This window comes from Phascolarctos cinereus, unplaced genomic scaffold (genome assembly GCF_003287225.1).
Source record: "Phascolarctos cinereus isolate Bilbo 61053 unplaced genomic scaffold, phaCin_HiC Scaffold_2;HRSCAF=192, whole genome shotgun sequence".
Classification (NCBI taxonomy): Eukaryota; Metazoa; Chordata; class Mammalia; order Diprotodontia; family Phascolarctidae; genus Phascolarctos; species Phascolarctos cinereus.
In genome coordinates this window covers 326,582,841-326,608,414 of record NW_027555625.1, presented here as the reverse complement: position 1 = coordinate 326,608,414, position 25,574 = coordinate 326,582,841, and the positions used below count along the sequence as shown (strand labels likewise).

The window sequence follows — 25,574 nt, the reverse complement described above, 5'->3', positions numbered from 1 at the left end:
GAATAAATGGATGGATGGATTGATAAGAATGGATGAATCAATGGATAAGTAAACAGATTAATTAATGGACAGAGAAAGGATGAATTAACATTATTTTATGAATGGATGATGAATGATCTGATAGATAAATTCATTCAACAAAATTATCTTCCTAAACCACAGATTTGAACCTATTATACTATGATAAGAGAATTTCTGGCTTAGCTTTCTTAACTGCCAAAATCAAGCTAAGACATCAACTAGAGCTCCAGTGTTTACCAGCTAGTTTCCTTTATCTGATACACATCTTGCCCTTCTGCCATCTGTTTTTTGGTCTGTAAATCATCATCTTTATTAACTCTTTGAAATTCCATCGTATGGGGCAGCTAGGTGGCGCAGTGGATAGAGCACCGGCCCTGAAGTCAGGAGGACCTGAGTTCAAATTCGGCCTCACACTAAACACTTGACACTTACTAGCTGTGTGACCCTGGGCAAGTCACTTAACCCCAATTGCCTTAAAAAAAAAAGAAAGGGAAAAAAAAAAAGGACAAATGAAATTCCATTGTACCTATCCTGCCTATCCTAGATAAGGTTGCTGAAACTGCTGCTCAGGGTTGAATGATTTTTGTATATAATGAGTCTACGTTCTGAGCATAAATAAGCCAGTGTCCCCCACCCCCCAACCTTTTCTGCTTTGTTGATTGTATAGTTGGCAGCTATAACCTATCCTCAGACAATTTTTGTCTTGCTCCAGAATCTTAGGAGTTCTCTGCTGCTTCTAGAATCGAAAATACAGCTCCTCAGTTTGACATTGAAAAGCTCTCACAATCTTGTTCCAACCTACCTTTCTAGGTTTATTTCACATTATTGCCCTTCATGCACTTTGGCCCTAAATTGGTTTCGCAGTTCCCTGAACTCAGTTTCACTCTGCATAATGAGCTCAAATTTGCTGTTCTGTCTTTTGACTTTGTAGCGGCTGCTCCTTCCTCTCTTCCTCCACCCATCCTTGCATTCCTTCTTCACCTTAGGATGCCTGGTTTCATTTTAGTCTCAGTTCTGGACAGCTTTCTATAGCCTTTCCTGATCCCTCTGGTTATTAATGGATAAATGGACAAATGAACTCAAAGATGGATGAATGAATGGGTATAGAGACAGATGGATGGAAGGACAGATGGATGAACAAAACTACAGCTCTCCAGGCCACTGCATGCCCTACTCTTCCCACTCCCTCCCTTCATCACGATGTTATCATCATCCCTACTGACTCTGGTCTTCTTTGTATATATTTTGAACATACTTGTATATTGCCACGCTGGATCCTCTGATAGTTGCCTTGAAGGCAGGAACTGTTTTATCTTTATCTTGATTTCCCCAGAGCCTAGTATTGCCTAGCACATAGCAAGCACTAAATAAATGTTTGGTGATTGTTGATATATTTGTTTGTTGATACACTCGTTGTCAGTTATCCCCTCTAGGGGGCTTCAGTCCCAGCCCACCTTTCTCTTTGAGCTACCTGCTTGGATCCAAGGCTGAGAACTTGGTGGTATATTGGAAAGAGTGCTGAATTTAGAACAAGAAGAACTGGAAGGGGGATTTGAGGGAAGGTTTAAAAAGTGTAAGCTTTTAGGAAAAGAATGGAGAAGGAAAGGGGATAGGGAACACTGAAGGTGTAACTGAGATGGAGTTTCAGCTCAAGGGAACTAAGTAAGATATTCCCCATGCAGAACCAAGCAGGAAAAAAATCATTGAAATTTTTGTGGGAAGAATTCAGAAGGTATTTTCTATATTAGAATTCAGGTGACTTTGACGATAGCAATTCTTTCCCATTAAGGCGAAGAGGAATGAAGCAGGGACCCAGGCAGATAAGGACTCTTTCTCTTTAGGGAACTGGGGATCCAAGAGGGGGCAGGAGGATGTAATAGCAAGAAAGGACAATGGCTCCAAGAATGTGGTACACATGTACCCCTAGGAGACTGAAGAGAGAAAGATTGGTCCCATACAAAAAAACATGAAAAGCAGCACTTTTTGTGACATTAAAGAACCATAAACAAGATAGATGCCCATTTACTGGAGAATGGCTAAACAAATTATAGTACATGAATGTAATAGAATATTATTATGCCACAAGAAATGACAAATATGAAGAATTTAGATAAACATGGAAAGACATATGAATTGATATAAAATGAAGCAAGTAGAACCAGGAAAACAGATTATATAGTGACTGTAACAATATAAATGGAAAGAACAAGAAAACATAAAATTGAGCTCTGTGTAATAATAATGTCCAAACTTGGCTCCCAGAGAAAAAATAAGAAAAATTACTTCTCTCCCTTCCTTGCAGAGTTGGAGCATGGGACACTACTTATACTGTCAGTATTTTTTATTTTACTAAAATTCATTATTTATTTATTTATTTTAAACTTCATTAGAAAAAATTTTTTGAGTTCTGAATTCTCTCCCTTCTTTCAGTTCTTCCACCATCCATTAAGAAGGCAAGCAATATATCAATTATACATATGTAATCATGCAAAACATATTTCCATATTATCATGTTGCAGAAAAAAGCAAGACAACGAAAAAAATTACACTTCTATCTACACTCAGAGTGCATCAGTTCTCTCTCTGGAGTTGAAGAGTATTTTTCATCATGAGCCTTTTGGAATTGTTTTGCATTGATCAGAATAGCTAAATTTTTCACAGTTGATCATCCTTACAATATTGCTGTTACTATGTACAGTGTCTTCCTAGTTCTGCACACTTCACTTTGCATCAATTCATGTAAGTCTTCTACTGTCAGTCATCAATCTTTGGTTAGTTTTGCTATACTGTTTTCCCTCCCCCTCCCTTTTTTTTTAAATAGAGGTGGCTCTCTTGGAGAGGGGAGGGGGGAGGGAGCCATTTAATAATGGCCATGTGAAAATAAAATATAACAATAAAAAATTTTTTAAATTCACAGTGGAGTAAGCAGTGGCTTTGGAGTCAGAGGACCTGAGTTCAAATTATGACTCTGCCACTTACTCCTGTGTTTGTGACCCTAGAAAAGTAATTTAACTTCTCTGTGCCACGGTCATTTCTCTAAGACTATGAATTACCATGTGAGTGTCCTTGAGCAAATCATTCTACCTTTCTGAGCCTTAGTTTCTCCATCTATAAAAGGAAGAGGTCGGGCTATATACATTACCTCTCAGTTTTCTTCCAGCTCTTGATTCTATAATCCTAAATTACTGAGGAGGTGGCAATCCGTATCAATGGAGTGAGTTTCCACACTGAGAGCTCACCACACAAATAAAATCACAGATCCAGAATCCTTCCCCCGCCTCCCACAAAAATCTTGCAACTTGTGACTATTAATTTACTTGGGCTTTTAATTTAATTTAAACTTTTAATTTAATTTCATTTGAGTCCTATGAAGCCATGTTTTTTTTTTCTTTGTAATTTCTGAGTCACCAGGTCCAATTTCCTTTGTAGTATTGCCAGTTGACCCTCAGGTCTCTGTGTGAGGCCTTCCACAGCAGGGAAGGGGAACAAGAGGGAGTAAAGGAAGGGGGCCAGTGGACTAGGAGAAGAGTCAGGGAGTTTCTATCACCTGCTGTTTCTCTTTCTGTCTCAGCTCTGTCATTGACTTTCTGGGTGACTCTGGGCTAGTTCCCTTCCTCTCCTTCTTTGGCTCAGTTTTCCCGTGTATGAAAAGAAGGGACTGGACTGTGTAATTTCTAAGGCTTCTATAAACTCTAGTGTTCACTACATCTATGCTTTCCTTTCTCAGTCAATCCATAAATATTTATTAAGCACTTGAAAGGTTCTTAGTGCTATGCCAGGCTCTGGGGACACGAATATCCCCATCTCTCCCTGTGTTTCGGTAGCCCTGACTTTCTCAGGCACTGCCTCTACCTGCGTGTCTCTGCACCTCTGTCTGCAAAGCAGGAGTCTCAGTGCATACATCGCTCTGCACCACACACCCCTTGCTGTGTCTCTGTCTCTGTGACTTGGTTTCTGTGCCTCAGTCTCTCTGTGTCTGTCTGTCTCCACGTCTCTATTTCTATTTCTGTCTCCTTCTCTGTCTCCATATTTTTATCACTGTTTCTTTCCCTGTGTCTCTATCTCCATGTTTCTCAATCTCTGTATTTCAGTCTCTCAATGTCTCTCCCTTTCTCTATATTTCAGTCTCTCAGTGTCTCTCCCTTTCTCTGTATTTCAGTCTCTCAGTGTCTCTCCCTGTCTCTGTATTTCAGTCTCAGTGTCTCTGTCTGTCTCTGTATTTCAATCTCAGTGTCTCTCCCTGTCTCTGTATTTTAGTCTCAGTGTCTCTCTCTCTGTATTTCAGTCTCTCAGTGTCTCCCTCTGTCTCTGTATTTCAGTCTCTCAATGTCTCTCCCTTTCTCTGTATTTCAGTCTCTCAGTGTCTCTCCCTTTCTCTGTATTGCAGTCTCTTAGCATCTCTCCCTGTCTCTGTATTTCAGTCTCAGTGTCTCTGTCTGTCTCTGTATTTCAGTCTCAGTGTCTCTCCCTGTCTCTGCATTTCAGTCTCAGTGTCTTTCCCTATTTCTATATTTCAGTCTCTTAGTGTCTCCCTATCTCTGTATTTCAATCTCTCAGTGTCTCTGTCTGTCTCTGTATTTCAATCTCAGTGTCTCTGTCTGTCTCTGTATTTTAGTCTCTCAGTGTCTCTCCCTGTCTCTGCATTTCAGTCTCTCAGTGTCTCTGTCTGTCTCTGTATTTCAGTCTCAGTGTCTTTCCCTATCTCTGTATTTCAGTCTCTCGATGTCGCTGTCTCTCTCTGTATTTCAGTCTCAGTGTCTTTCCCTATCTCTGTATTTCAGTCTCTCAGTGTCTCTGTCTGCCTCTGTATTTCAGTCTCTCAGTGTCTCTGTCTGTCTCTGTATTTCAGTCTCTCAGTGTCTCTGTCTCTGTATTTTAGTCTCAGTGTCTCTCTCTATCTCTGTATTTCAGTCTCTCAATGTCTCTGTCTCTGTATTTCAGTCTCTCAGTGTCTCTGTCTGTCTCTGTATTTCAGTCTCAGTGTCTTTTCCTATCTCTATATTTCAGTCTCTCAGTGTCTCCCTATCTCTGTATTTCAGTCTCTCAATGTCTCTGTCTGTCTCTGTATTTCAGTCTCTCAGTGCCTCTGTCTGTCTCTGTATTTCAGTTTCTCGGTGCCTCTCTCTATCTCTGTATTTTAGTCTCAGTGTCTCTCCCTGTCTCTGTATTTCAGTCTCTCAGTGTCTCTTTCTGTCTTTGTGCTCCCCTGACAATAGGAGGTAAAAATAGCCCCTGGGCGGTGCTGGCTGGGATGGAGATAAAAGGGAATTTGCCTTTTGTGTCCTGTGGCCAGGATGGGGGGGTCGCTGGGCCTGCGCTGACACATGGGGATTGCTGACATAGCTCCCCTGCTGACCTTGACAGGGCCGATAAAAGAGGCTGAGCTGCCCCAGGCCTTCACTTCGGGTGCTGAGGTTGGTGATGCAGGGTGGGGGAGTGTGAGCTGGGCTTGAGTGTGCCGGGACTCCTGCTGTGTGTGTAGCTATTCGCACTCGGCTGCGTGTGTGAGAGGGTAGCTCTGGGGGCATGTCTGTGGGAGGATGTATCTTAGACCATGGCAGGGGTACAAGACAGTGAGTGGGTAAGAGTTTGAGTGGGCAAGTGCACTTCTCTGGGAGTGGGTCTGAGCGTGGATGCATTTACCCATGTCTTAAATTGGTAGGTTGACCACGTCTGTGTCTATGTGTGAGTGTGGAGGAGGAGGGAGGACTTGGCTGTTATCTTGCCCCTGACTCGGAACCTTTGGGTGGGCTTCTAACCTGAAGGAGGCTGAAGGAATGAGTCCACGAAATTCCAAGGCCTGCCTTTCCCCGTACTCCTGGGCTCTTGCACACTGCCTTGCCCTTGGCCAGCCCCAGTGCTTCCTCATTGACCCTTCCTTCTTTCCTCTCTTCTCCCCAGGGGGCTCTCCAGATTCTCCTACTGCTCCTCATTTCTTGTCGTTGCTACCACCACCTCTGCGACCATGATGGACCTGAGTGAGTTGGGGGAGGCTGGAGCCTACCTGAGAAAGAGCTACCAGGAGATGGTGAAGGTGCACACTGTTCCAGGCAATGGTGAGCTCAGGCATGGGACAAAGGGACACAGCCCCAGATACAGATGTGGGACACCAGCGTGGGGAGCCAGGAGTCACAGGGGCGTGGGAGTGTGGAAACTGTGATGCAGACCGAGACCAAGGCTTCAATTCAATAATAATGGGTATAATTAGAATAACTCATAGAGCGCTCTAAGGCTAACAAAGTACTTCCCATATATTACTTCATTTGATCCTCACAATCCTTGCGAAGAAGGTGCTTTTATTATTTCTATTTTATGAATAAGGAAACTGAGGTCAAGGGGGGTTAAGTGCCTTGGAAAATCTCACACAGCAAGTGTCTGAGGCAAGACCCAGACTGGTGTTTCCGACTCCCAGTCCCACACTCTTATCTCCCAGGGTCATGTAGTAAATTCTGCTAGTAAATTCAATAGACATTGATTAAGTTCTCCCGCGGGGTGTGTGTTTAGAGAACCCTGCTAGGCCTTGGGATAAGTTTGGCTGAGATGTGTTCCTGCCCTCATGGAGCTCACAGTAGGAGGAGAAGGCACATTCACAGATACTGTATTATAAAGCCCAATATAATGCAATAAGCATTGTAGAGGTATAAAACGAAGGGCCAGGGGCAGCAATCTGAGCGGAGGAAGGTTGAGGGTGTCAGGGGAAGCTTTGGTGCTCCAGTGAGTTGCATTTTAAAGGATGATTAGGAATCCAACCAGCAAGAGGGGGAGGGAGGACATTCCAGGCATAGAGAACAGTTTGAACAAAGGTGGAGACATGGGCAGAGTGATGTGAACACACGGACAAAGGGGCTGTGGGCCAAGGCCACTGGGGAGATTCATAGACAGGACAAGCCTACCCCCTAGATGGCTAGGAGAGGCCACCCCAGTTAAACCCCTAGGGCTGTGAAGGCTTTAAGCTGGAACCAGGAGAGGAAGCTTTGCCTGTGTGTGTGCTAGCGTCTCTTTGTCTCTCCATGCTCATATTTACGGAGGTGAGTGTTATTAACACCCTCATTCCCAGGTGACTTAAATAAATCTCAAAGGGGACTTGTCCAAAATCATCCCATGAGGTAGTGGCTGGGCTGAGGTCAGAATCCAGGTTTCCCTGCACCTAGTTACCCCCTTGTTATACAGGAAAGTCACATACCTCTTGCTTAGGGCTGGTGGGGAGGGAAATGAGAGCCTCAGGAGTGGGGGTGGGAGAAGGCCCAGTGTTGGGGGGGGTAGCATTGTTGGACGGTAATAGGAGGTCTCAGAGGTGGGGAGATCAGAGAGAGCTGTTGGGTTTCTCACACCCTCTCCCTGGAAGCCCCTGAACCTCAATTAGAAAAGGTCCTGTGTCCCATTCCTGCCCCCGCTCCTCACCCCAGTCCTGAAATTCTTCCTTCCCTTCCTCCAGGGAAGAAATGGGTCTGGGTGCCGGATGAGCAGGACGCCTACCTGGAGGCAGAAGTCAAGGAGATCAAGGCAGGCAGAGTCACTGTGGAGACCAAGGACCAGAAGGTAAGAGCCCCTGGACTTCGCTGTCCCGGAACTCGTACTTCACCTGAAAATCCCTGACAGCACTGGCCTCCCCTGCTCTGACTGCTCTGAGACCCTCAGGCTGCAATCCTAAAACATCCCATCTTCCCTACCCCAAGGAGCCAGGCTCAAGGGGAATCAGCTGCCCAAGGAGGAATGGAGTCTTACTCCAACCCAGACAGCTAAGACAGGACAGATACTGTGACTGAGAGATAGGAAGGCCCAGGAGAAGATGCAGAGGACCCTCTGTATTTGCCTCTCTGGGACTCAGTTTCTTCACTTGCAAAATGAAGGGTTTGAATTAGATGGCCTCCTAAGTTCCCTTTTGGCTCTATAGCTGTGAGTCTATCAGGGCAAGCATATATAATCAAAGGCTCATTTGAACCTATAAATTTGCTCTCTCTGTCTCTCTGTCTCTGTCTGTCTCTGTTTCTCTGTCTCGCTTGGCTGGTGCACGCATGTGTGTGCGCACACACACACAGCCTAATCTATAGGAGGCAATGAAAGGAAGGGGAAGACGTGATTAACCTGATACACTTCCCCATGGGAATACTGACCCTTTAGCCATGATTGAAATGGAGACCTGATTGGAAAAAAAAATCCTTTGAAAAAGAGGTTGGGGACAGGGGTGTCTTGGATGGTCACAAGTTCAATATGAATCACATGTGCAGTGGCAACCCCTAAAAGCTAATGGGCTGCAAGGCTGAATTAACAGAAGTCTAGTGTCCAAAGTGAGGAAGGTGGTGGTCCTGCTGTTCACTCTAGATAGATCACTTTGAGTCAATTAAATATCTCTGAGGGGGCTCAACGGAGAGAACACTGGGCCTTGAGTCAGGAAGGCTTAAGTTTAAACCTACCTGCCACTTAACAGTTGTATGACCTTGGGAAAGTCACTTAACCTTACTCAGCTTCAGTTTCCTCATTTGTAAAATGAAGGAATTGGATTCAGTGGACTCTAGGGTCCTTTCCAGGTCTAAAATCTGTGATCCTACAGTCCATTCTCCTAAGCTCTAAGGGCACCTAGAATACAAAGATGAAAAACGAAATAGTCTTTGTCATCAGAGAACTCACCATTCAGAACAAGGGGGAGATGTTATGTAAATGAGAGGCAGGTACAGTAGCAGATAGAAAGCCAGCCTCAAGGCCAGGAAGACCTGGGTCCAAGCCCCACCTCTGACAATCCTGGCTGTGTGACCCCTGATAAGGCACTTAACCTCTCAGTGCTCTAAGACTGTAAATTGCAGAGAAGGTGCCAATCTGCACTGGTGGAGGAATATCCTCACTTGGGAGTTCTCTATACCAATGAAATCACAGGTCCTATCCCTATCTCCTATAGATATATTGGCATAGGTATAATATGGATAATCAAGTGGCATCATATGAATTGCTTCCATTTCTGTAGAGCTTTTAGTTAGGATATGAGGTGTTCGAGATCAGGGACAAACTTTATTTCTGTCTCTGTACTCCCATCACATTGTAAAATACTTAATAAATACTTTTGGATTTAATTGAATCACTGAATTGACAGAGTGCTTTCTTCACATCTTTGAGAGATGACAGGATGGTTATTATTATGCCCATTTTATATACAAAGGAAATGAGGTCCAGAGACTTGCCAAGGATAACACAATTAATAAGCGTTGGAGTAAGGATTCAAACTTAGTTTCCCATCTGCAAGTCCCCCAGTCTTTCCATTGCACCACAATTAAGGGAACTGAAGGTCAAATAGAGAAGCCTTAGGAGATGCAGAGAGGGAAGGGTCGCTTTGAACTGAAAGGAGGGAACACAGAAGGCTTCATGGAAGAGGTGGCACCTGAGATGGGCAGTGAACGATGGATGCATTTCAGCAGGGGGAGATGGGCAAGGGAGGAGGAGTGAGCAAAGGCTCCCTCCCTTCTTAAATTATCATTCATTTACTTATGTTTTCAGGCTGTATCCCTCAGGAGGATGTAAGCTTCTTGAGAGCAAGAACTCTATCTCAGTTTTGTGTTTGTATGCCCAGCATCTAAAATGATGCCTGGCACATGGCATGTGTGTGACATTTGTTGAAATGGGTTGATTGGAACTTGATACAGAACAAGACTAAGTTAAGAAATGGGGAGGGTTAGCCTGGAGAAAAGAAGATCCATAATGGATATGATGAAGCAGCCTGGTCTAGGGCACTGGACTTCGAGTTATGAAGATCTGGGTTCAAATCCTGCTTCAGACACTTATTAGCTATGTGGCTCTGGCCAAATCACAACTTGTCTCTGCTGCAATTTTCTTATATGTTAAGAAAAAGGCAGGTGCAGCTAGGTGGTGCGGTGGATAGCACACCAGCTCTGGAATCAGGAGGACCAGAGTTTAATCTGGCCTCAGAGACTTGACACTTAGTAGCTGTGTGACCCTGGGCAAGTCACTTAACCCCATTGCCTAGCAAAACAAAACAAAATAAAACAAAAGAACTGAAAAAAAGAACAAAAAAAAGGGGAGGAGAGGTTGAACTCAATGGCTTTTAAAATCTCTTTTAGCTTTAAGTCTTTGATTCTTTGATCGCTTTCATCAAATATCTGAAAGGGAGGGAGGGGTACAAGCGTTGATTAATCACCAAGGAAGTTCCAGGCACTGTACTAAGCACTTTATAAATATCATCTCATTTGATCCTCACAACAACCAGGGGAGGTAGGTGCTGTTGTTATCCCCATTTTACAGTGAGAAAACTGAGGCAGACTGCTTCAGTGAGTTGCCCAGGGCACACAGCTAATAAGCATCTGAACACTCAGGTCTTCCTTACTGAAGGCCCAACGTTCCAGGCACTACACCATCCGGGCTTGTCCCATTTGTCCCCAGAAGGCAACTAGGACAGATCATGGCCAAGTCCCAGGAAAGCAGATTTCAGTTCAGTAGAAGAAAAGACTTTCTAACAGTCAAGGAGAGCAGTTGGCTTTGGGAGGTAGTGAACACCCTGTCACTGAAGGTCTTCAGAGAACCCCGTCTGGGATTGGGTATCAGGGATTCCTAAACTGGGGGGCTGGATGAGATGACCTCTTAAGCCCCTTCTAGCTCTGACCTTCTATCCTTCCCTATCCCTCTTCCCAGAATAGCAGCCCTGCCCTCCCCACCTCTGGGCCACTCTTATTCTCAAGACTGATCAGCTGGCTCAGGTTGGACACTCCCCTTGGTCTCCCTGAGGGACATTAGAGGCCGTGGGGCCCTAGGTGGCTGGGAGGGGTCCCAGAGCCTGGGGCCAGAGGGAAAGGGTTCCGAGGACCCCCAGGTGATGCCCCCACTTCCCCTACAGATCCTCACTGTACGTGAGGCTGACGTGCAGTCCATGAATCCGCCTCGTTTTGACCTGTTGGAGGATATGGCCATGATGACCCACCTCAACGAAGCCTCGGTATTACACAACCTTCGTCAGCGCTATGCCCACTGGATGATCTATGTGAGTTCCTGGAAGCTGACGCTGGGGAGGGCCTCAGGGGACCTGCAGGAGCCTGTGCCTTGGGGCAGAGGAGCCTTATGTTTCAGAGAGCTCCTTCAGCACAGCGCGGAGGGAATTTCAGGCTTCTCAAGGCATCTTAGGCAGCACCTGACAATTGATCAAATAACAAGTATTTTTAAAGCACCCTACCATGAACCGGGCCCTGTGCCAGGCACCAGAGATTCAAAGGCAAAAATTACATGGCCCCTGCCCTATAAGGGAGGGATTTAGGTGGGGGCAGGGGTGGGGAAGGGGCAACAGCGTTTACACGGATAAGTAAATGCAAAAGATCTACAAGGAAGTACAAAATAATTTGGGGGAGTGGAATTCAAGAGGAGGCCCAGCAGCTGGGAAATGATCAGGAAAGTGCTTCACGTTAGAGGCAGTGCTTGAGTTGAGTTTGGAGACAAGCCAGGGATTCTGAGCGGAAGATGAGAAGGGAGAGGATTCCAAGAGTGGAGACAGTCCCGGCAAAAGAACGAAGAAGAGGTGTGGAGTGCTAAGTAGGAGAAACGGCAAATACAGTGATTTGGCTGCACCGTGGAATGGGGGGGGGAGGCCAGGTAAAAACCCAGCAATCCGATTCTGACCAGGGTTTTGTCTCTGCTACAGACTTATTCAGGTCTGTTCTGTGTCACCATCAATCCCTACAAGTGGCTTCCTATCTACACCACGACAGTAGTGGCCGCCTACAAGGGCAAGCGACGCTCGGAGGCACCTCCCCATATCTACTCGGTGTCAGACAATGCCTACCACTCCATGCTGCAGAGTAAGGGGCTGACCTGGACCCGGACCCCTAATATCCGACTCCCTCCTCTAGCTTCTCCCCCATCCTGATCCATGGATCAGGCTATTGGCTGGCTCTCCTGATACATAGGCTGCAAGGCTGCCCAGGGCCTGGGGCTAGGTTGAGCTTGCGGGGTGGTGGGAAGTGTTGTGGAGGACGCTGAGACCCACATCTCACTGTCTTCCCCTACAGATCGAGAAAATCAGTCCATGCTTATCACGTGAGTACCCAGTGTTTGGGGAGGGGGCTGAGGCTCCAGCCTAGGGTCAGGGAGATGATGAGGCGATCTCCCCTCACCCCCATCTTCTCTAGCTTGCTGACTTAGGACTGGGGTTTCAGGATCCCCCAAGGCTCCAGACAGATGGCAGGACACCAAGGCACTATACTGGGGCTGGGAGAAATTCAAAGCCCCCCCGGGGCTTCAGAGACATCCTATCCCAGACATCACCCCCCCCCAAGAGTAAGCCTATACTGTTCCTTTAGGGAGACCCTCCCTTTCTGCCTCAAGAGTCCATGCCTCCAGCTCCCAAGGAGAGGTGGGAGGAAGGGAACTGACTCTTGTTCCCCCACAAGGCCAAGACTTTCCTTGGGGATCCCAGGGCAGGGAGCCATGGAGACAGGGGTGGAGAATATAAATGGGAGGACTAGGGATGAGGGGGCCCGGAAGGGGTGGGAAAAACCTTCCAATGGAGACTGACTGGCTTTTCTGTCACCCAAGCGGAGAGTCAGGAGCCGGTAAGACCGTTAACACCAAGCGGGTCATTCAATATTTTGCCATCGTCGCTGCCCTGGGAGAGGGGCCGGGCAAGAAAGCCGTAAGACCTGCCCTGTTTTGGCTTCGGCTTGTTCCCCTTCTTTTCTTCCTCCTTATCCCCTTTTTCCTATTTTCCTTCTGGGGCCTCTCAGCCCTGGCCCTGCCTGAGCCTCCTCCCCCAGGGAGGCAAGACTCTGGCCTGAGCAAGGCTTGACCAGCCCAGGGCCCTGTGTCCAGAGCTCTGGGTTTCCCTCCATTCCTTCCTCCCAGGACTTCTGCCCCTTATTGAGTGATACCCATCCACCTGCAGGCCTCTCCTGGTCCTGTCCCATTCCCAACTGTTAAGCCTTGCTCTCTGGGGGCATTTCAGTTTTGTGGTGTTTTTTTTTTCTCTTGTGCTTTGACATTATCATCTTTTTTTTCCCCTTCGTTTTATCACCTTTCCCTTTTCATGTCTGATCTCCGTGTTTGGGGTGTTTTTTCTTCTTTTTTCTTTCTCTTTTTTAAACCTTTCCTTTTTCCACCTTCTACTTTCTCCTGAGTGGCCAGTGGAAATGAGACAACATAAAGAAAGGTAGTCTGGGAACTTTGGGCTAGCAGGGAAGAATAGCAGCCTGTGTGGGTAAAATTAGAAAAAGCAAAAGGGAACAGTTTCCAAGCCCTCAAGAGAAATCCAGGAATGAGGGACTTTGAAGGGGAAGAAGGGAGAGCGATCAGGGCCATAACCCCTTTCTCTTCCCTGTGAAATCTTAGAAGCTTCCTTGAAAAGAATGTCAGCAATCATTTAGTCCAATTTATACCTTAGAAATATCCTCTGAGTCATCTCTACTGAGGGAGTGGCTAGGTGGTGCAGTGGACAGAGCTCTAGCCTTGGAGTCAGGACGACCTGAATTCAAATCTGGCCTCAGACACTTGACACTTACTAGCTGTGTAACCCTGGGCAAGTCACCTCACCAAAGTTTGCCTCACCCAAAAAAATAAAATCTCTACTGATGAGGAGCCCACTACTCAAAAAAGAAAGCCAATTCCACTTTTCTGCCGACAAATAGACAGACCCATAACTAAGGCTATTTGGTCTTTGTCCAAGGTATTAAAATCTGGAGGGGGCTGTTGGCATTTGAGAAACAATGAGAGAAACAACCAAATTTAGCATCTCATTAGAAAGAATAATTAATTAAAATTATAATCAATCCATCAATGAACATTTATTGTGTGTCTACTAGGTGCTAGGCACTGGGCTGGGTGCCTGTGGAGAAATACAAATAATCCTACCCTCAAAGAGCTTACATTTGATGAGGGAAGATAACAAGTACAAAATAATATTCAGAATAATTACAAAGTAATTAAGGAGGGAGTGGCTTTGGGCATCTAGAAAGGTTTCATGAAGAAGGTGGTGCATCATTTGTGTCTTGAAGGGAGAGAGGGATTCTATTAAGGCAGACCTGCTCGACTTGGCAGTAGGTAGGGGCCAAAATTAAAACAGGCTAAACTTCTTCAGGCTGCAGATAGGTTTTTATCAGCTCACTTTCCAAGTAAAGGTAACTAGAAACAGACTGACAATAGTTGGTTGCCACAGGTCACAAGACAAACAGGAGAATGTGCATGATGGCGGGCTGCCCGAAATCCTCTGGTGGACCATATGTTGTGCAGGCCTGTACTAGAGGCAGGTAGGGAAGGAGTGCATTTCAGGTATGGAGAATGACCAGAGCATTAGCAGAGGAATGGACTATGCTGTATCCTGCACGAGAAACGCAAAGGCCAGTGTGACTGACCCTCAGAGTGCTTAAGAAGCATAGTGTATAATGGGCCTGGAAAGCTAGGATGCGGGCAGATTGAAAAGGTAGGAGGAGCTAGCAGGAGCAATAATGAGCCATTGGAATTCATTGAGTGGGGAGACTGAGGCATACTATCAGATCTGCTTAAGGAAAGTCAAGTTGGCAGCTGTGTGGAGGATAGATGGGAATGAGGAAGGGCTTGAGGCAGAGAGACCAAATAGGAAAATAAGTCCAAGTGAGAGGTACTGAGTGGTGGCTATTTGAGGAGAAATGAGGGGCCAAAGAGAGATGTTGTGGACATTGACTCGGTAAGATCAGAAAACTGATTAGGTGTGTGGGATGGGACAACGGAAAGAGACTCAGATAACACTGAGGTTACAAACCTGGGATATTGAAAGAAAGATGGTTTCAACAGAAGTAGGGGAATTTGATAGAAGGATGAGCTTTGGGGAAAGATAATGGGTTTTCTCTCTTGTACATGTTGAATTTGAGATGTCTATAGGTCATCCAGTTTGGAGGCAGTTGGTGAGGTAGGACCGAAGATCAGGAGAGAGACTGGGCCTGGATATATAGGAAGTGACCCATTGGCATGCTTCCTTTTCTCCCAAGGCTGCACCCTCACTGAGTTCTTTCCAGACCTTAACTATACTATGCTCCCTCCCATATGGTGGCCTTCCAGTGTCATGGTGGCTGGTGCTCACTGGCTCACCAGCATGGAGCGCTTTCCTGGGTACTGTCGTTGAGGTCTGAGATGTCTTGTTGAGGTTTCTCCTACCTTCTACTGACCAGCCTTCTCTTAACTTGACTTGGGGAAACACTTGACGCTGCTGACTCTGGGCGTGTCTAGTCAAAGCTCTGTGCACAGCTCTAATTATTAGGAATATTTCTCAACTAAAATCTATCTTCCTGTCACTTTCTCTAGAAGGTTCCTTGTTCTGCCGTCTGGAGCCAAGAGCAGTAATACAGATCATTGTGGACATTTCTCTCAATCAATAATCAATCAACAAATATTTATTAGGTTCCTATTGTGCCTCCAATACTCTGCTAGGCTCTGGGGTTATAAATGCAAAAATGAAACAATCCTTGCCCTTAAAAAGCTTATATTTTGCTGGAAAGTAAACTCTAGCAACAAAGGGTTGGCAAAGCCTCTACAACAGTTAGGTCAGGTAAGCAAGTGCTGTTGGAGGGATTATTTCATTTTTATATTTTTATTCCCCAGAGCCCAACACAGTGCCTGGCACATTTTAGATTCTTGATAAATGTTTGTTGACTGACTGACTGATTGATTAGACATGGGATTTCACTGGTATAATAAATTCCTAATGAGGAAACTCCCTCTATCAATGAAAGTTAGCACCTTCTCTGCAAATTATAGTTGGAGAGTTGCTTAGAACATTGAAAGGTTATATGACTTGCCCAGAGTCACACAGCCAGAGTGTTTCAGAGGCAGGATTTGAACCCAGGTCTTCCTGACTCCAAGCCCAGCTTCCTATCCACTATGCCATGTTGCCTCATTCCTACTTTATGGATGAGGAAACTGAGGCTTGGAGCAATGACTAGCTCAAAGTCATGCAGCTCGTTGATATTGCAGCTGGGATTCAAACAGATTCTCTCTACCTTCAAATGCAGCATTCTGCACTATATGACACTGCCTCTCATAGCTTCCGTATTTTACAGCCTTACAAATATCTGAAGGTAACAATTGTGATTTCTCCCCAGTTCCTTCAGCTGATCCCCTAGATGGCCTTGGCCCCCACTCTTCTCCAACTTGTCAATCTTCTTTAAAATGTGCTATGTGTGACAGTCTAAATATGGTTTGACCTGGGCAGAGCACAGTGTTGCCATCACCTTTTCCCTTCTGCCTCTCTTTTAATAAATTAGCATTTCTGGCTGCCATGTTGAATTGTTGTAGCCAGGCTTTGGGGAACTGCTCCAAATGGCCACTAAGAGGGGGATATTGTGTGTGCAGAGAGGGATTTCCCCCTTACCTTCTTACACATGTCTACCCTTGGACTTGTTACTTCTGAGAGATGATGGGAGGGAGAACAAATAGGATATATTTATGTCTTTGCAACTGGCCCAGTCAGTCACTCAGTCTTTTTTTTTTTCAGTCACGTCCAATTCTTTGTGACCTTATTTGGGGTTTTCTTGGCAAAGATACTGGGTTTGCCATTTCCTTCTCCAGCTCATTTTACAAATGAGGAAACAGAGACCAATAGGGTTAAGTGACTTGCTCAGGGTCACACAGCTAGTAAGGGTCTTAGGCTGGATTTGATCTCAGAGAGATGAGTCTTCCTGACTCAGGCTTGGCACTCTATCCACTGTGCCACCTAGCTGCCTTCAGTTGGCCCAATACACCCTCAAAACCCAGGTAATGGAAGAGTCCCAGATGGGGGGTCAGGAGATATGGATTCTAGTCCTACTTTTGTCATTTGTTTGCTCAGTGACCTTGGGCACATTGCTTATCTTTCCTGGGCCTCAGTTTCTTCCTTTACAAAATGAAGGGTTTGGACTCAATATTCTCCAAGGGACCTTATGGCTCTGATATTCTATAATTCAAAGTCATTTGTCATAACTCAGTGCTCAGGGGTGATGTGGGGGCTCCCCTGGGGTCCTGTGGGGTCATCAGCTGGGAGTCAGCTGGACTCCTAAGCCAGGCCATGCTGGGGCAGAGGACAATGGAAGACTATCAAAGGTTGTTCATCTTCATAGATCAGTGAGGGAGCCAGGGCAGATATAATGACTCCTATTTTACAGATGAGGAAACTGAGACTCAGAGTGATGACCTACCTGGCTCGAGGACATACAGTTAGGAAATGCTGGAGTCAGGATTCCTGCTCTGGTTTCCTGGAGTTCCCTTTGAGTTCCCATGCAGAGAGACTCTTTCCTGGCTGAAGTGGGCTGGGGGAGAGCAACCAGGGAGCAGAGGGAGGCTTCTCACCCCCTAGCCCCCTAGCTTGCCCAGCCCCTCTGCCCTTTCTCCTTTCCTCCCTCCCTCTCCCCCTTTCTCCCTCCTGCCTTTTGCATTTCTCCATCTGCCCCTTCTTCTTTCTCCCAGAAGAAGTCTATGGGGTTTCTCCTCCAGTGGGGGGAGGCCATTTGGGTGGTTCAAGTTAACCCCGTGCCCAGGTTCTCCCTACTAACCAACATGCTACCCTTGGCCCTTAACCTTCACCTCACAATGGTTTCTCACTATCTCTCTTTCCCTCTCTCTTTCTTTCCAGCAACTTTTGGCAACGAAGACTGGGGTGAGTTTGGGGTCTTAGGGAGGGGAAAGGGAAACACGTACTCCCAGGGCTCCCCCTCACTACTACATCTGTGTCTCATAGTAAGCAAGGCTGTGAGATTAAAAAATAAAAAGCCTCTCCCTGTAAGCCTTCCTCCTCCAATTCCCAGCTACCTTTGTAGTCAGAAGCCCCCAATTAAGATGCTCTCCCCTTTTGCTGCCCCTCCTTCCCGCTCCAGGGAACCCTTGAAGATCAAATCATCGAGGCCAACCCAGCTTTGGAGGCCTTTGGAAATGCCAAGACCCTGAGGAATGACAACTCCTCCCGTTTTGTAAGTTATTCTGGGGCAACTAGGGAAATAAAGGAGGTGTGGGGTGGGGGAAACAGCCCCGTGGCCCTGGCAGCCAGAGATTAGGTTGGAGTCCTACAGCTGAGTGGTCTTGGGGACAGAGGAGTAGATGAGGGGATGGAGGGAGGAGCAGGTGAGGGGGCTGAAATAACATCAGCCATCAGGGATTGGTACAGGGGGAGGAGAGGTGCAGGGTCCCTGGTGTACTGGGGTGGGCATGGAGTGAATGGAGGCCTGGAAACTCTAGAATCCAGGCCTACTCACAGCCTGCCCGTGCCCCCTTTACTCCTCAGGGTAAGTTCATCCGGATCCACTTTGGACCATCAGGAAAGCTGGCATCTGCCGATATTGATAGCTGTAAGTCAGAGGGAGGGATGAGAGGGGAGGGAGAAGGAGGGGGCAGAAGGTTCTGGTTTTCTGTAGGCTAGACACAGCAACAAAAGCAGCCTTGCTCTCTTCAAACCTCCAGCTTTCCCCAGCCCTGTCAACCCTCCAGTCATCCATGCTTGACATTTCAGGATTGTCATAACAGGAATGAGAGATTTAGTAGTGCCAGCCCTAGGGATAGAAGAAGGTGAGGGGAAGGCAGAATAGGCAAGAGAGACAGAGACAGAGACAGACAGAGAGACAGAGATAGAGAGAGAGAGGCGGGGGGAGAGAGAGAGACAGAGACAGAGAGAGGGAGACAGAAAGAGACAGAGAGACAGAGATAGAGAGACAGAGAAAGAGAGAGAGGGAGACAGAGACACAGAGAGAGATGGAGAGAGGAGAAGAAGAGGAGGAGAGGAGGAGAGAGAAAGACAGAGAAACAGAAAGAGACAGAAAGACAGAGAGATACAGAGAGAGACAGAGACAGAGAGACAGAGAGAGACAGAGAGGAGGAGAAGAAAAGGAGGAGGAGAGGAGGAGAGAGAGACAGAGAAACAGAAAGAGACAGAAAGACAGAGAGATACAGAGAGAGACAGAGAGAGAGGGATACAGAGACAGAAAGACAGAGAGACAGAGAGGAGGAGAAGAAAAGGAGGAGGACAGAGAGAGAGACAGAGAAACAGAAAAGAGATACAGAGAGGGGGCAGCTAGGTGGCATAGTGCATAGAGCACTGGCCCTGGATTCAGGAGGACCTGAGTTCAAATGTGGCCTCAGACACATAACACTTACTAGCTGTGTGACCCTGGGCAAGTCACTTAACCCCATTGCCTAGCCCCCCCCCAAAAAAAAAAGAGAGGGAGAGAGACAGAAAGAGATAGACAGACACAGATAGACACACACACACACACACACACACACACACACACACAGAATTAGGACTGTGGGCTTGACCAGAAGTCACAATTCTATTGCTTATTCACCCTTTCTTATCCTGTACCTCCAATCACCAAGACCTGAGGATTTTATAAAAAAAAAAAAAAACATTTCCCTCATCTCTCCCCTTACTACCACTCTTCCCCAATTTAGGTCTCACTTCTTGCCTGGGTTACTATAATGTCTTCCTAACTGGTCTCCTTACCTTCAGTGTCTCCCATCTCCAATTCACCCTTCACATAGAACTGTCAAAATTCCCTTCATAAAGAGCAGAGGGAGGAGCAGTATGGGGTAGTGGCTAGAGACCTGGCCTCAAAGCCAGGAAAGTCTAGGCTCCAGTTTTGCCTCTGACATGTACTGGCTCTGTTACCCTGGACAAGGCAATGAATCTCTCAGTGCTTTGGGCAATTCCTTAAGAACTAAGTTGTAAAGAAGGTGCCAACCTACATTGGTGGAGGGAGTTTCCTCACCTGGGAGTTCCCTATAACCAACAATTCTAATAATAGCTAACATTTATATAGCATTTTAAAGTTTGAAAAGTACCTTACAAATATTGTCCCACTTTATCCTCATAATAATCCTGGAAAGCTTGTAGATCAAAGGCGATAATACATGTAAAACATGTGGCACAGTACCTAATACTTAGTAGGGGCCATATAGATGCTTATTCCCTCTTCTCCCCCATTATTATCCCCTTTTTACAGATGAGGAAACTCAGGCTGATAGAGGTAGTGACTTGTCCAGAGTCACACAGCTATTAGGTGTCTGAGGTCAGATTTGAACTCAGTTTCTGACTCCAGGTTCACATGGGGCTGCCTATGTTAATGAAGTCTCAAGTCCAGTATCTATTCCTAACTTATCAATCTAACTATATAACTATGTTGCTCCCCTACGCAAAGATCCTTCCCTACAGTAAAAAGTCCAATCTCCTTAGCCTAGCGTCAGTCTTCTGCCATATTGTCGTCAGTCTCGTTGACTGACTCTCTACTCCAACCCAGGAGCAGCTAGATGGAGAGAGTGCCAGGCCTGGTGTCAGGAGGACCTGAGTTCAAATCTGGCCTCAGACACTAGCTGCATGACCCTGGGCAAGTCACTTCATACTGTTGGCCTCAGTTTCCTCATTTGTAAAATGAACCAGAGAAAGAAATGACAGACTACTTTAGTGTCTTCGCCAAGAAAACTCCAAATGGGGTCACAAAAGAGTCAGCCACAGCGAACGGCAACACTCCAGCCCAACTTAATACACCATAGCTGTTCTCACCTTTGTTCATGCTGTCGATTCTGCTTTTCCACTCCCCCTCAGCCAAGCCCTGTCCATCCTCCAAGACTCAGATAAAGTCCTGCTTCCTATCTGCGACTACTGCCAGAGCACCTAGTGTCTGTGTGGCTCTGGCACAAATCTTTGTATCCCTCACTAATCCAGGCACACACGTGAAGGAGAATATCCTGATTCTCTGGCTTTCCATCCTTCTCTCACACACATACACAACACAGTCCCACCTCCCCCTGCCACTTAGACCTTTACCGGCACACAAATATACACATGTACCCAGATGACCATGTAGACATAGTAACACATGCATGAGATCATAGAGTTAGAGTTAGAAGGGATCATAGTGACCACCTAGTCCAACCCTCCATTTTACAATTGGGAAAACTGAGGCATAAGGAGGTTAAGGGACTTGTCCAAAGTCACACAGGCAGTAAGCTGCCAGAGACAGGTCCCCTGTCAGACTTCAGAGTCAATGTTCTTTTCACCATACCATAAACACCACCTCCTTAACATGCTGATATTCTCACAGACATGGACATAATGACAGACATACATAAATACAGAAACACATATGCCAACACACAGATACCGTTGCTACAGATTTGAATACATATTGGGGTAGATTCGCACTCATTCATTCACTTACACATAGCCACGTGGTCACTGACGTGTACCCCAGGACCCTCCTGCATCAGCAAAAGGGATACCCAACCGTCCTCCCAGGCAGCTTCCTGCCCCAAAGCCCCCCACAGGAGAATCTAGGCTAGTTCATTCTCCTCTTGTGCCCTAACTCTTCCTCCCTTTCTGCCTCCTGCCCAGACCTCCTGGAGAAATCCCGAGTGATCTTCCAGCTGCCTGGGGAGCGAGGCTATCATATCTACTACCAGATCCTGTCAGGGAAGAAGCCAGAGCTGCAGGGTAAGGGGGTAAGGGAGGTGGGAAAGGGGGACCGAGTAGGACCATGTCCAAAGGGTATGGGGTTACAAGCAGTAATATGTTGGTAAATGTTTAACGATGTTAAAAAATGTTTGCAGGATACACTTTTAAATTTAATCTACATTTTTAATGTTTTATCCATCATCACCAGACAATTAACAAAACAATACATAAAGTCCTAATTCGAAGTGTTTGCCAGTTTCTGAGGTGTGAATGTTGCTCACCCTGAAAATTTAACAGTCCTCTCTCAAATGGGTTAGGGTTGGCTCCAGCACAGTCCTGGGTGCTGGGTTAGGAGGACAGAGGGTGGGGGGAGAAGATAGGGCATTAGGGAAATTAGAGGGTCCAACAGGGAGCTGCCCAGTTGGAGACCAGCAGTCCTTGGGCAATGGGCCAGCATCTGTTAAGGAGAGGCCTAGAACTTCAAAGATCTTGACCTCTATTAGCCTTCCTAGATTTTCCTCTGAGATGTCAATGAGCAATTATCATGAATAATAATAATGATGATGCCACCTTTCTTTAGTGTTTAAAGGTTTCAGAGTACATTCCTCACTATAGCCTAAGGGAAAAGGGAATGAAAGAAGGCTTATTAGCCCCATCTCATAGATAAGAAAACTGAGTCTCAGAGAAGTGAACTTTAGTCATAGCGGTTCAGAGGAAGCAGCTGCAGGCTCTCCTAAAGTCACACAGTTAATCGAAATAACACTTTGATTTAGAGTTTTCATGCTTACAAAGCCCTTCCCTCTCACCCCTTGCCCCCTACAACCTTATGAGGGAGGGCGCGCAGGTATTAGTATCACCATTATCCTTGTGGGTAAACTGAGGCTGAGAGAGATGCTGGTGGGATTTGAATTTAATTACAGCTGCGCACTGATGTCCTCTGGGTAGAAGGACCCTCAGTGACACCTCATTTAGCACCTGTTGGTTCCCTTGTATCATCCTCAAAGGGCATGCTGGAAGAGAGAAGAGGGGTGGCTTCCTCTCTAGGTAGGGGAAGTCAGGGCTGGTCCCAAGACAAAAAAAGAGTTCTAGATTCTGTTACCCTTTTGCGTTTACAGGTATTGACCCCTGTGTTATAGATAAGCAGAGAAGTGAAATGATTAGGTTTCAGTCCCACAGCAGTGAATATCTGAGGCAGATTTCAAAACCAGGCCTCCTGACTTCAAGGCCAGCCCTTGTTTTGTTACCTTGGGCTACTGGGAGGAAAGAAGGAACAGAGAGAGAGAAAGCATGCGCCTCAACTTGGAATCAGGAGGCCTGGCTTCAGATTCTGACTGCTATTTACCAGTTGTGTGAGCAGGCAGGTTGCCTAACCTCTCTGACCTTCAGTTTACACATCTGTAAAATGGGGGTATATAGTACCACCTATATAATAAGGTATTTAGGCAGAAGGCACCAGGCAGACCTCAAATGGTAGAGAAATTAGATTATTACTAGGAGGAACAGGTGAGCCAGGGAGAACCTTGACTGGCTGACACTGGAGATGCTTAGAGTAGGCCCATTGCTTCCTGAAGCCATATTTTACCTTCTGGTCTCTGCAGTTCTGAATGTGAAACTGCCCAGGGCTATGTGGTCACTACGGGAACAAGAAGGGAGAGGCCACTGGGGCTGCCCTGTCTCACAAGGACTAAGGCATAGAGAGGCTCAGGGTTGTCAGCTAGAAAAGAAGAAAGAGGTGGCCTGGGTCCCAGGGTCCATGGGAGGCAGGATGAAGGCAAGCCTTGGGAGAGCCGCTCAGGACCCAAGGTTGATTCAGGGAGTGGGTGCCCTGGCTTCTGGACAGGGGCTGACCTGTGGTTTGAGCTTCCTCCTCTCTGGGGTCCCCTGTGCTAGTCTATGCTTAAATGCCGCCCCAGGGAGAAAACTGTCCCTGTCAGGCCTCAAGTTTCTCTGTGTGTCCTCAGATATGCTGCTGCTCTCTCTGAACCCCTATGACTACCACTTCTGCAGCCAGGGCGTCACAACTGTGGACAATATGGATGATGGACAAGAGCTGATCGCAACTGATGTATGGGGGGGGTGGCTCTGGCATGGGAGTGGCAGAGGGAGACCTACAGGGAGCTCAGGATGTTGGAGGAACAGAGGGCACATTAGGCATTCTGGGAGAGCAGAGGGAGATGTAGGGGGATGCAGGACAATGGAAAAGCAGGGGAAGCATCTAGAGAGCACGGGGTATGGAAGAACAGAGAGACATAATTGGGAGGCTTGGGCACGAGGGTGGACTTGGGGGAACATAGGGGTTCTGAGGGACAGAGGGAGATGTATTGGAGGGGCTCAGGATATTAGGTGATCGAGGGGGAGATATATGGAAAGTTCAGAGGGAAAGAGAAAGAAAGTTTTGCTTCTTGGGGGGCTCAGGATACTTGTACCCTGTGTAACCTTCTCCCCACCCCTCCTACCCAGCACGCCATGGACATCCTAGGCTTCAGTGTAGATGAAAAGTGTGCCTGCTACAAAGTAGTGGGGGCTCTGATGCACTTTGGCAACATGAAATTCAAGCAGAAGCAGCGGGAGGAGCAGGCAGAGGCTGACGGCACTGAAAGTGAGACCTCAGCCCAGACCGGGATCCCGTACTCTGGCCCCACCCACTTGTCATTGATACCCTTGTGCTGTTTGGGGACAATGGTCCCCAGTCCTACCAGGTGTTACCTCCAATGTCCACATCCCCCCAAACCATTGAATCTCTCCTGATCACCCCCACAGGTGCAGATAAGGCTGCCTACTTGATGGGGATCAGCAGTGGGGACCTCCTAAAGGGGTTGCTGCATCCCCGAGTCAAAGTGGGGAATGAGTATGTGACCAAGGGACAGAGTGTGGAGCAGGTGAGTCGAAAGAGGGGGAACAGGGGTGAGGGGGACAAAGGAGCAGGTGAGAGGTGACAGACAGGAGCAGGAGGAGGAGACAGAGGAGCAGGTATGGGATCAGAGAGGCGTCAGTGGGGGCAGAGGAATGGGTGAAGGGAGACTGAGGAGCAGGAGAGGGGTCAGAGGCACAGGTCTGGGGAGACAGTGAGAAGCAGATTGGGAGGATGGAGGAACAGGTGTGAAAGGACAGAAGAAAAGGTGAGAGATGACAGAAGAATGGGTGAGGGGGCGACAGAGAGAGAAGAAAGTGAGGGGGCAGAGAGGAGCAGGTGCAGGAGAATAGAAGAGCAGAAGAGGGAGACAGCAAGAGGACCAGGTGAGAGGGTCAAAGAAAGGAGTGGGGAGGGGGGAGGGGTGGAGCCTACCTGAGGAGTGGGAGGGGTGGGGCTTACCTGAGGAGTGGGAGGAGCAGGTGGAGCCTGCCTGAGGGTCTGGATCCCTAGGGTCAGAATCACTGTCCCTAAGCCAGCCCTTCCCCGGCACTCTTGCAGGTGGTGTTTGCTGTTGGGGCTCTGGCTAAAGCTACATATGACCGGCTCTTTAGATGGCTGGTCATGCGGATCAACCGAACCCTGGACACAAAGCTGGCCCGGCAGTTCTTCATCGGCGTGCTGGACATCGCTGGCTTCGAGATCTTTGAGGTGAGGGAGGCAAGGCTGTGGGGGCTGCAGGAGGCAGGCACCACTATAGGCCTTGGGCTCTTGGCTCTCATCCATAGGTGACCCCTTAATTCTTTAGGTCTCTCAGCTTCTAAGGGGAGGAGGTAGATACTCACATGAAATGGATGACCCCTCAATGAAGGGGCTCCAGTATAGTTTTATGATGACACTGGTGCATAATCTGCTCAGTTCTTCAGCTCCCTCCCCCTACCCATGTCTGAAAGGGAATTTCTTCCTAGTAAGGGAAGAGAATAAGCATTTATAGAATGCCTACTGCGTGCCAGGCACTGTGCTAAATGCTTTTCAAATATTACCTCATTTCATCCTTACCACCACACTGTGAGGTGGGTGCTATTGTTATCCCATTTTACAGATGAGGACACTGAGGCAAATAGAGGTTTGCCCATAGATAGTAAATATCTGAGTCTGGAGTTGAACTCAGGTTGTCCTGACTCCAAGTCCAGGGTTCTATCCACTACACCACCTAGCTGCCTCAGGCAATCATTCACATAGAAATGAGAGCTGAATGTATTAGAATAGAATTGATTAGGTTAGGGCAGCTAGGTGTCACAGTGGATAGAGCACCTGGCCTGGTGTCAGGAAGAC

The 25,574-nt window shown here is 47.1% G+C and overlaps 1 protein-coding gene across 2 annotated transcripts in view; it reads left to right on the top strand.

Moving 5' to 3' along the window:
* The first annotated feature begins 5,461 nt into the window (after positions 1-5,461).
* Positions 5,462-25,574, top strand: part of MYH7B (myosin heavy chain 7B) — a 44,655-nt gene continuing 24,542 nt past the window's right edge. The window contains exons 1-15 of one of the 2 annotated variants that reach the window (XM_020998796.2): positions 5,462-5,679; positions 5,923-6,077; positions 7,457-7,560; positions 10,859-11,002; positions 11,654-11,810; positions 12,021-12,048; positions 12,547-12,643; positions 17,582-17,605; positions 17,823-17,915; positions 18,227-18,290; positions 21,329-21,427; positions 23,350-23,453; positions 23,849-23,987; positions 24,149-24,267; positions 24,801-24,950. In XM_020998796.2, coding sequence (XP_020854455.1) covers positions 5,987-6,077; positions 7,457-7,560; positions 10,859-11,002; positions 11,654-11,810; positions 12,021-12,048; positions 12,547-12,643; positions 17,582-17,605; positions 17,823-17,915; positions 18,227-18,290; positions 21,329-21,427; positions 23,350-23,453; positions 23,849-23,987; positions 24,149-24,267; positions 24,801-24,950 — 1,413 coding nt within the window. In that variant the 5' untranslated portion in view covers positions 5,462-5,679; positions 5,923-5,986. The remainder of the gene's footprint in view (positions 5,680-5,922; positions 6,078-7,456; positions 7,561-10,858; positions 11,003-11,653; positions 11,811-12,020; positions 12,049-12,546; positions 12,644-17,581; positions 17,606-17,822; positions 17,916-18,226; positions 18,291-21,328; positions 21,428-23,349; positions 23,454-23,848; positions 23,988-24,148; positions 24,268-24,800; positions 24,951-25,574) is intronic. The other variant, XM_078150260.1, reaches the window with a different exon arrangement.